At 31.9% G+C, this 12,139-nt stretch overlaps 1 protein-coding gene across 2 annotated transcripts; it reads right to left on the bottom strand.

Moving 5' to 3' along the window:
* Nucleotides 1–380: 380 nt before the first annotated feature.
* On the bottom strand, nucleotides 381–6,265 carry LOC143074264 (uncharacterized). Of its 2 annotated transcripts, XM_076249804.1 has the most exons (4): nucleotides 6,174–6,265; nucleotides 5,212–5,421; nucleotides 4,785–4,843; nucleotides 381–948 (listed from the first exon to the last, which is right to left on the bottom strand). In XM_076249804.1, exons 2-4 carry the CDS (start codon nucleotides 5,393–5,395, stop codon nucleotides 736–738), a joined length of 456 nt encoding a protein of 151 aa, XP_076105919.1. In that variant the 5' UTR covers nucleotides 5,396–5,421; nucleotides 6,174–6,265; the 3' UTR covers nucleotides 381–735. The 2 variants fall into 2 exon arrangements, with proteins under 2 accessions (XP_076105919.1, XP_076105920.1); XM_076249805.1 differs by lacking the exon at nucleotides 6,174–6,265 and having other exon boundaries at nucleotides 5,212–5,585.
* Between the last annotated feature and the right edge of the window lie 5,874 nt (nucleotides 6,266–12,139).

The raw sequence follows: 12,139 nt of genomic DNA, 5'->3' as shown, positions 1-12,139 counted from the left end.
GCATTCAATTTGTCTTTTTGTGTTTTCGTTGTTTTCCTTTTAAAGTAGATGTGTGTCCCTCATGTGTAATACATGACTATGTGTTATCAACTGAGAAATAGCAATGATATATTTGAACTCAAAACAAGTATAAAGCTAGAAAAACATTTCTTGTTAAAATACATATATTCTTCATACCATGTTCATGTCATGAAACACCGGCAGGAAGTGTTAAGCAAAAAAACAATTTTAAAATACAATAAAACAAAATAAGATCAAAACAGAATAAAAAACCAAAGATAGTCAAATCTTAAGATATTATAATATAAAATAGATATGTTAATATGAAACCTCTGCCCTCAATTTTTGTTACTGATAATATAAAAAAACAAAACAAGTCAAAGAGGTGATGTGTATTTCTAAATGGATTAGGATATTAAAAGTACTTATTTTCAGAGAAAAATCATTCATATGTACAATTTCTGATTACTTGTGTTTGAATGTGTGAATCTCTCTAGTTTATTACTTGCCTCTTTCTTCCGGCACACCCATCAAAAACTCTTAACAAAAAGAGTTAAGGGAAAATCAAATATCTTGATTCTCTGATTATTCCTCGTAAGCGCTCCCAAAAATGTCTATTTCTAAAATGATCTAATTTCGTTTCTACCATTTTTTTAATTAAGATAATAATCGACCGAGGAATTCAGTTAGATGTCAAAACAAAACACGGTGTTCCCATTATTTGTGATCTTCATCTTAATTTGTGAATTGAGTTTTTCGTTTCATGCTTTTTACGTCTTCAAGACTAACGAAATCGTCATCGCTTACATCATCTTTGTCGCAATCTGGTAGTCGATCAACTGTCTTGGTGAAGTCAATTTCAACATAGTCTGATCTTTCCTCAAGTCCATGAATTTTAAACGGATGTTGTGGCTTTTTGTCAAAGCAGACTTCAATGTAGTTTAGTTCCTTTAAAGAAAAAGAAAAGAAGACAATACATACCTTTTGTAATTGATACACATATAAATCAATGACAAACTATCGCATTCAGTAATATGCAACATATGGATATTTTGCTGTTGTTATTCTGAGCGATTATGCATTTAAGGTAAGGTTTGCGTACACAGGGAGATAACTCGAATTCAAATAATTGAAAAAAGGAGAGATCCGCCATTTTGAATTGCTTTGATTAACCAATGTTCGATAACTACAATATTATCGAAAATAAAACAACACCTACCTCAAAATCGCCGTTTTGATGTAATTTTATCAAAATTTGAATCGTACAAGTAACGTTATGACCTTCAGTTTGTTAGTTTTCATTTATATGACGTCACGTTAAGCCGTAACGTCTTTGTGCAAAAACCATTCATAAAGTTTCGATGAATTTTATTTTATTTCATTTCATAAATGTACATTTTCATGCCCCCGCCGTAGCAAGGGGGTATTGAGTTTTATCCTTGTCTGTGTGTACATCCATCCAAATGCACGTCCGTTTTTACAAAATTGGTTTCCGTTCTCTAACTTTAGTTTGCCTCAACCAACTGATATGTAAAACTTATGCATAATGCTTTTTACCACAAAAACACAGAATAAATTTGAATTTTGATGTCGTCACTTTTACATATCTAGATTTATGAGGGATCGGACAGGGTACACATTTCTCCTTTCTCCCGTCCCTTTTCTCTTGTCGCCCGCCGTAAAACCTTTAAAAAAACTAATGTATGGGAAGCTCATTTCAACAGAAATCGATCTAATATCTTGTGTTTTGATGGCTTGTCCCCGTCCTGTCCCTTCACAAGATAGAAGTGTTGTTTATTCTGCTCCAAGAACCCCGATAATTTTTTCACTGACTGTTAAGCTGTCTCTTTCATTGAATTTGTAAGTCTGATGCACGCCGTTTCCGATTTTTTATAAAGTATAAATACAAATTATAGAAACTCAGGATTGAGTGAAAAACGACACATTTTTTGTGACACTTTTAGTCAATTTCGTTTAAAATGGTTGGAATTCACATAATGCGCCACTGATGTGTTTTACTTATAGAGGATGCATATATATATTCTCAGATATTTTTATTGCATAATTTTTACGAATGGCAGAATGTTGACTTGGTCTTTCAAATGTACAGTTTGCAAGGTTTATCCGCAAATACGCACACAACCCACACGTTTACATCATTCGAAATATATGTTATTTTATCAATCACTTTTACAACTGACGGAATGTTTCTACTCGTATTTTTTTTATGGATGCATTAAAAATGTGTCTTTCAGACACACCTATTGTATTGTGTCGTCCTGAACATACCTGAAGTATTTGCCACCGGACATTTTACAAACCCTAATCAAACAAACTTCTATGCATATCAGTCAACTTTGAATTAATTTATCTAAAAACAAGGATGGTAACAGGTGTCTCTACACACAGTCCGGGAAATTGTTAGTTTTTAGTCTTTCTCCGTATATATATAGGAGATCATAATGAAGTAGTGACGACGCTCGGAGTATTTTTATGAGGTCTTTTCTGAATTTTTCATTTCTGTTCTCTACCTTTAGTTTGCTTCAACCAAATGTTATAAAATTTATACGTAATGCTTTATAATGGTTTATATTTATGCAAGAGGGGGCATCATCAATGTCCCATGGACACATTCCTTCAAACTCAGAGTCTTGTACATGTATTAGTACACAAGTATGACCAAATTTAAACACCTCCCCTTCCGACTGATAGTTGTGGGCATAAAAGTTAAGGGACGACATCAAAAGTTCAATGTAGGATAAAAAAAAAAACTTAATTCACATAGTTTGTTCACTGACCCCCTCCCCCCTCTTAACTTAATTTGGGAAAAATTTGATTGACCAATATGGATATATGTAAAATCGATGTCAAATTAATAAAAACTTTCAGCAACTTTTATCCCCCCCCAAGCTATTTGAATTCAGTTTTTTTTTTATCCTACATTGATTTTTTGATGTCATCCCTAAGTTAATCACTGTTTTCTCTCATTGACTATGGCAGTCCCAAAGTGTTACAAGACAAAATGTATCTTTGTAAAAAGATGCTATTAAAGATGACTCTCTTCTTTGGAGATCAACAAACAAAATATTTTTGTGTTTTACAGAAATGACAACATGAACACATAACGCCCATTTCCGTAAAAACGAGTTCGGGGACATACCAATTTTATTAGCTCATTATAATGCAAATAGCTAAATCCTAAAATTCACAGTTTTTTACAGAAACGGTGGACCCGGAAAAAGGATATTTTTGGCTTTTTGTTGCCATGGCAACAGGTTTTTTTTTAACCCAAAAATTAAAAAATCTTGTTTTTAGGAACTTTTCATGATTTTTTTAATTAAAATTTATTATTAATGAATGGACCACAATTATTTATACATGTTTTGTTTAGTTTTATTTTTTATAGTCACTTGCATACATTATTATTTCAGAAGAATTCAAATACAATTTTCCCTAAAAATCGTCAAAAATCGGAATTTTGAGCTTTTCACATGAAAAAACTGAACGGGCGATGTTTGATTTTTTTTCATTAAATGATTGGGTACTCCTCCCTGAACAAAATGATGTATCATATTGGTGTAATATCACTAAGAAAAAAATCCTGGTTTCATGCAAACCTTACCTTAATAAGGCTTAAAACTGGAATTGGTTCTTGGTGTTATCATATGCTGTCTAACTTGATCAGCGACTTTGATGAAACAATTTCAGGTTTATGTAATTTTTGAATAACCGTAATACAAAATTGTTAACTTTCTATCAACATGTCAATGCACATGCTGGATAGCATGTTTGATACATCAAGATCGTGACAGATGAGTAAGATGGCGACATACACAAATCATGTTTTCATTTGTTGGGCATCTAAATACTTTTAATATTAGATCCAATTGTGGTAAGTCCGTGACATTTCAGTTATCATCATTCAATCCTAATTCGAGAGCAATATTCGGAGCAGAAACTATTAACCCTTCGGGAACAGCTGTTTGAGTACTTGTTTTAGGTGAGTTTCATGTTATTACTTAACTTCCATTTTTATGTTTTGGAGTTGAGTCAGACGTCTATTTTTGCTAAACTGTACACATTATTTAGTGGTCATCTGAAGCCAGTCGCCGGGTTTGAGATTTTATCGCTATTAAGACAGACTGGTGGTTTTGGCTTTTGTTTGCTCTTTGGTCGGTTTGTTGTCTCTTTGACACATTCTCAATTTCTATTCACAATTTCATTTTTATACCATAAAAAATCAATTTATGTTGAGATCCTTTTATTTATGTGTATGTACACATGTTTTATAGCAGCTCTCAATTACTATGAACACGGCTATATTATGTACATATATCATTCAAATGTTTTGAATTTTTCCAGTTTCATATCATACCACAGACCTCACGGTATATGACCATTTTTCCTATAACACGACAATCGTCACAATATAGATTATATCTCGAAAAATTTAAACTCTGTCATTATTGCTTTATATAATATGTGTAGAATCAGATTTATATTGCGTCAAAGCTTGCTAGTAAGGGACCTTCCTGTTCAAATGTAACTATAGCTATTTATATTGAACCTTAATTCCGGGTTAACCTATCTAATAAGGTCAGTTTCTCTAAAAAATGTCTCTTCAGTACAAGTGCTACTGTAGATGAAATCAGTTAAATTCCATATAAAATAGAACTTAGCTTGTTCCCTATCAGTGATTTAGGAAAACCAAAAACTTATACTCTACTAAACCTGACTTTGTTTTAATACATCTTTCTGATGCATAACAGACTGTTTTTACCAACCTCATTGTCATTCGTTTTTGGTGTAGACATTCCAGCCATGTTTGTTTTTTTATGTTCACCTGTCAAAAATAATCACATGTTTCAAACTATTGCTCATGGAAAATGCAATACCCTCGTGCACATTTATATTAATATATTTATGTTATGAATATGCAGCATGTATGGTACAAATATATTATGAAATACGTAATTTGTTTTATTTGAAATGACTTTATTAGATCCTGTTGAGTATTCGAGGCTGAATGTTTTTTTTTAGAGTAATTGCTATCAGGTAAATTACTGTCTTCTGATCTGTCCATACAATAAAAATGTGTAAAAAAATGATAAGCAGGTTATAACAAAATAACTAGGTCTTAGTATATTTTAGTCTTGTCACACTAACAAAAATATATATATATCTCGACGATCAACAGATAACAAACTATACCTTTCTGTTGCATTCGACACCCTAATGGGTTTGGTTTTTTGTTCTTTGTCACGGAATAAGATACAGCGCTACCAATAGATAAATGCTGTCGTCTGTCTATAGAGGAATACACAGGAACCTCAGGATTTTCAGGCCCAAGTTCATGTTGTTGTTGTTGTTGTATGTTGTTTTGCATTTCATACATATCATTTTCGACACCACCTATGTCTCCTGCTAAAACATAACTTGCTAATTTGCATTTTTTAAATAATTTATATGTTAAACTCCCCCTCCCTTAAAAAAAGCACACAACACATCCCTTTGATAATATTCCCGTACGCGAGAGAAGTGCTACCTGAACATGTTGAATAGCCGTTATCGAGTATTATAGAATTATAAATATTGCAGTAAAAGTGGTACAGTTAATTTATGTTACATTGGAGATAAAAGGTTCGGAAAGACAAAAATATATAAAATAGAATGCAAACAATTAAGTGTGCGTAAACAACATGTTTTTTATTTCAATAAATTCATAAATTTGTATTGTATAGAAGAAAAGAATCATTCATGCCACTAACGACGAATTGTGTGATTTGGAAGTATATGTATTGATCAGTTTTATCTTAAAAATAAATGTTATCTATAATACCATTTGATACCATACTTGGAGATAACTAATGCATATGTTTGCAGTAAACTTTTGTGTTTTCCATCATGCCACTTATAAATTGGCGAGTATCATAAAAGGTAACGCATTACAAACTGGTGATCGAAAATGCAGAAGGGACATTGAAAAGGCATTAATAAAAAAATGCCGTGGTAAAACACGACATTAAGATGAAAAGACACACAACACTATCTTAACAAGTAAATACTGAGCAAGACGTACCTCACGAAAAACGAAATTTAACCTGGTCCTTTTGAATCGAAAACAGAATCTGCTTATATCTTATTATTTTTGTATTAGAGAAGATTTTAATTACCTCTAATGACTTGAATGAAATTGAAGCATCTGTAAAATAATTAGAAAAAAAGGTCATACATTTTAACTATGAATCTGTACAACATGAACTTGTTGGGTCACAACAAAAGTACTGGAGCACATAAGTGAATGAAAAATAATCAATGATAAAATACTGTACCAGGATATTCACTAATTCACCTTTCAAAAGATTCAATTTGAGCATAACTCTTTCAGTATCTGAATTTAAGATATTAGATATTTCGTGTTTCGTATCATCGTAGTATATCTTGTTTATATATTTTATCTAAATAATGATACTCTACCTGGATTGTCTGAATGAGATTTAGGGTCGCGCATGTTGTTTAAAATCTTTTGTTGAAAACCAATTGTCAACCAGAGATTGCTATTTGCTGGAAATGTGGATGAGTTGATGTCTTACTGACGAATAAGTATCCGTCTTTGCTATGCTATTCATAGATTAAAGAACTATCTTTAGCAGGTCAGACGCATTTTTTACTCAAGATTAATAACAAGTTACAATATATGCATAGCAACTATATTTTTTGTAATATTAAAAAAATATATACTCAGAAAGCAGTAGGTGTTGCTTGTTACTTACATATCGTCCCAATGAGATAAACCTTACATCTTATTTTATTAGTTATATAGTAAACGTTACGCCTGAGCGCCAATGTTGTCTTCATATAATCATAAAAGATATAATTCATATGCAGTCAGTAATAGTACAGTTGATATCAAATAGTTCGTTTACACGTTGTTTTTTTTTTTTGCATGTCATTGTTACTGTTGTTTCGTTGTTTTCATCTTATAGCCAATGATATAAAAAAGAAGATGTGGTATGATTGCCAGTGGGACAACTCTCCACAAGAGACCTAATTGACACAGACATTAACAACTTAAGGTCACCGTACGACCTTCAACAATGCGCAAAGCCCATATCGCGTAATCAGCTATAAAAGGCCCCAAATGACAATGTAAAACAATCTAAACAGGACAACTATCGACTTTATTTAAATAAGAAAATGAAAGAAAAACAAATATGGAAGACATAAACAAACAACAACCACTGAATTACAGGCCCCTGACTTGGGACAGGCACATACATAAATAATGTGACAGGTTTAAACATGTTAGCGGGATATCAAGTCTCCCCTAACCTTGGACAGTGGAATTACAATACAACATTAAAACAAACTATTTAATGCAGTTAAAAAAGGCTCAACTCATTAGATTGACAAAAATACATGTGGACGTGGCCTATGTAGACGAAACGCGCGTCTGACGTATTACATTTTAATTCTGGTACCTTTGATAACTTTTTACACCACTTGGTTGATAACACTGTTGTTGGGCGTTTCTTCCCCTAGGGTATCACCAGCCCAGTATTCAGCACTTCGGTGTTGACATGAATATCAATTGTATATTCATTTTTATAAATTTCCTGTTTGCAAAACTTTGTTTTTTTTTAAATACTAAGGATTTTCTTATCCCAGGAAAGGATTACCTTAGCCGTATTTTGCACAATTTTTTGGAATTTTGGATCCTCAATGCTCTTTAACTTTATACATGTTTGGCTTTATAACTTAGCTGATCTGAGCGTCACTGATGAGTCTTGTGTAGACGAAACGCGCGTCTAGCGTATTACATTATAATCCTGAAACCTTTGATAACTTGTGACTATTAAATAAATACACCGACCATAATACCCAAATAAATTAAATAAGTGCAGACAAGTAAAAGACGATTAGTCAATACTGATTAATGTGCTATCAAGTGTTAATATTAGTTTTTTTTAATTAGTTTTATGAACTGTTTTGTCAACTGTTAAGAAAATTTCACTAAAGATACATAGCAAATAGTCACAAGTTATATTAAAGTGAAGAAAAGAAAAAGGGCAAGTTCTGTTACAAAGTCGTGCAGATTTTGCTTAAAACAGGGTTACAATTTGAATATTTAATTGGTACTGGGAATTCATATCAGGTAGAAGATTTTTTAAACGTCATGTTTTAGTCCTATGAAACATTTGAATAGTTTTTTTTAATCTATACAGTAATATTTCTCTAATTTTTGCGCTATTTTCACATTTCCTGACCGGTGTGAGAAAAATATTTCTCCTCACTAGTGAAAAATCTGTTCTCGGCAAATGATTAGTCGAAATTTGATTATGACGTCAAAATGTTTTGTTTTCTTCTCAATTTTCCTATTGTGACGTCATGAAAAAAGGCGACCTTGCCTGATGACGTCGCATATAAAGAGCACAATTTTCTGAAAATCTTTGAAAAAGAACGATAAAAAGCATTAGAGAAACAGATTCCGACACTATAACTCGTGTATTACGATATTTCTCCACTCTCGACAGTTGAATTTTATTATTTAAAGGGCTCGGCAAGCCTCGCGCTTTAAAGAATAAAATTTAACTGTCTCGAGTGGAGAAATATCGTAATACACTTGTTGCAGTGTAAGAATCTATATATATATATAAAAGTCTGCCTGGAATCTTGAAATGACAATGAGGGTCGGTTAAAAACAAAACTGTACGACAACATGGACAAAAGATATCATTTCAGCTTCCAATTGTGAATTTTTTCTTCTTCTATGTAGCACCATTACCGCAGGACATGCAAACTGAGTGTATATCTTCTAAGCTCTAAACCAATAGTTCTAAATGGTGAAGTTGAGATCATCCCTTCGTAAATTTTACGGACGCCATTATGAGTTGGTTGACCCTTATGGAATATCCGTTTCAAAGTTGATAGGGACATGATCCTTACGTCGTAACTTCCCCTTTTCATGAATATGACCTACCGAATGAACCTTGGTGCCTTGTTTGTACTAACATGAACAACACAAAGGGTGCCAGATGTGGAGCAAAAGCTGCATAAACTTCTGGGGACCGGCGATCACCCTAAGTTGTTGGTGGGGGTTTACTCTTAAGTTTTCGATGTTCTGTGTTGTGTACTATTGTTATTTTTTTATATTTTTCGTGATTTTGAATGTCCTCCTGGTATCTATCGTCCCTCTTTAATCATTTACTGTACACATTGTTTATCTTTTTTTTAACAATTTCTTAGATATAAATAAATAATAACAGTAGGCAAAGTGTATTTGATCAAACTGGTCATATGGGCTACATGGTGTAAAAAAAAGATTATATGGTATAATTGGCGATTAGAAAACTCTTCATATAATACCAAACCATACAGAAATTTACAACTATAGGTCACCTTGTATAAAAAAAATTAAAAAAAATATTTCAACACAGCAGCAAACTACAACCATTTAATAACTGGCTGCTCACTTAGAATGTGACGGGGTTCAACATGATACCGAGATCACAACCCTCCCCTAACTTGGGCTAATGATGTCACAAAACAACATAAGAACAAACTATAACACTAGTAATCAATTAACAAAGATGTAACTTTTGATACAACTAGAAATACACCTAAAAAACACTGAGTGGACGGTACATCCCAACAACACAACGGATTCTTATTACTGATCAGAGAGTACTCGCAGTTATTGACAGTTAGTTCAAAGCCAATAACAACTAATAAGAAAATCATGCATCTAAGCCTAAATGATCAAATCAGACTATTTTTATCAATATTTACACACTAAACATATACATGTATATAACGTACATCGATACAAAAGGAAGAATAAAGAGGCATTAACTATATAATTAGGAAAATATACCTCATATTTCTGATATCTGTCAAATTCCCTGAAATAACATGAACTATAAATCTGATTTACACAGAATTTATGAATTGTTTATTGTAAAGAATTTCGAAAATTTCTTTAAAAAGTACAAAGATTTTAAAATCCATACGTTAGTCAACCAATTCTTGATATACTAATAATTAATACTTTTATGATGTTTATATCTAATATCATCTACACTGTCATATACACACCTGTTTTATACTGATACGTTATAAAGGAAATAGCTATTACTGCGATGGCAATCATGGAAAATGCTGCTATCAAACCAGGACTCGTTTCATTTTCTGAAAGATGAATCAAGTAAAAAGCATATAAGAACTTACAAAAACTTTCATTCTTCGAATAACATCATGTGAAATAAGAATTTCGGAAGTAAACACGTAAATTTCAATGGAGAATACATATTACTTTGTTTTTATTTTGAAACAATGTCTTTTATTGACATTGCTGTACAAATAAACTTATCTTATATACAATGATTAACATTGCGTTTCATCTATAAAGCAGTCTTCTCCCCAGGCGACGCTACATTTTCTTCCCGTGACGCTATAATAATTTCCGAGACGCTATAATTATTTTCAGGATTTTATTTTTCTCTTTTCTGTGTTGCAAAGCCATGTCCTAAATTGTGAACTTTCATCTAATTACCGCTGATGATCATAAAAAATATATCACCGTTAATTGTAATCCCTTCAAGTCGGACAATAAAGGCAATTTAAAGTGATTACATAGGTGTTAATTGCCCTTTGGGTGATAACTGGTTGCATACGATTTCCCCAAGCTGTCACTTGTGACATGATTAATACCACGTGGTATGCAATCGCAAATTTCGACAAGGAGAAAATGTAATCAGAAAATCATAAAATAAATTAAAATATATGTTTGCAAAATGAAAATTCAAAGAAACAAACATTTTTCTCTTTTAAAAAGAGATTGAGTCTTATCTCTTTATGACTTTCAAAATATTAGTATTACTTTCTTTCTCTTCCTATCACTAGTTGTAAATCGAGAGTGAAAATTTTGATTTTGAGCTGTATAAGTTTTGTACTTTCTTTAGAAAGTGATCATAATTGGCTTAGTTTATGTTTCATCCATTTAATGCATTAAAAAACAACATATTTATTCCCAATCTCTTGTCAAACATTGTTTTATTTTCGTATTTTTCATTGCTATCGGCGGCCATTTAATATTTTAGTGTAAACCACTGGTCGGAATCGGACCAGATATGACAACAATCCGCATTTTACGATAATAACTACATATCCACAAATGGCACAGTTGACAGAAAACAATGATACCTAAAGAGAAAACTAAGCATTAACATACTATTTATTAGATAACTTTGTTAAAAATATATATCATTTTGATAAAAAGAAACAACTGGGACCGTGAACCAATATATTTCATAGACATGATAAAGAAAGTTTTTTAATTTAAATTTTATTGCTATATGATACTTTCTCTTCCCTTTTTTTATTATAAGAACCAGTGTGTTTTCCTACATATTAAGTGCAATTGTATCTATACACATTTATTTCCATTAGTGTCGCTCGAATCGAAAAGTTTATAAAGGCCACATAAAGTACGAAGTTGAAGAGAATTCTGACCTAACATTAAACAAAAATTGCGAAGTAACGTAACTAATATAACAATTTCGGACGGCAACATGTGATAACATGTCAAATTTGTTTATTGGAGGTAAGCTTATATGGCGCTTTTTTGTTGACCTTTTGTCCCTATATTGTTAAAGTTCATCTCGGCTGATGTCGTTTACAGACAGAAACCTTTATCAATATCTTTTCGTCTGTAGTGTCGATTTAATATCAGCACATCAATTTAAAATCTACAAACTAATTAATTGCCTATCCAAGTCTGGTACGTAGTCATCGTATGCAAAATTTATGTTTTTTTGTTAATTCGGATGTTTGGTGTTTATTAAAAAATCTTTGATAGTTTTTATTCAATTTAATCACCATTGTGTTAGACGCGGGTAATTTTGAGCTTGACATATTCATGAACGAACGTCATTTAATTTCTTTAATATGTCTATATGTATTTACATTGTTGAAACGCTATGTTCAATTTGTAAATATGTTTAAAACAATACCCCTGCCATGAATTCTTATTTACCTTGTGGTGTTCTGAGAACTGCAAAGAATATGTTTAATATATCGGTAATATATCGAGGTTCATGTTTATTGATTATTTAAAGATTCTTTTAAGTTTGCCATAGCA

Source organism: Mytilus galloprovincialis, chromosome 5 (genome assembly GCF_965363235.1).
Source record: "Mytilus galloprovincialis chromosome 5, xbMytGall1.hap1.1, whole genome shotgun sequence".
NCBI lineage: Eukaryota > Metazoa > Mollusca > Bivalvia > Mytilida > Mytilidae > Mytilus > Mytilus galloprovincialis.
Note: the sequence above shows the minus strand (reverse complement) of the source record. Positions and strands in the feature narration are given on the sequence as shown.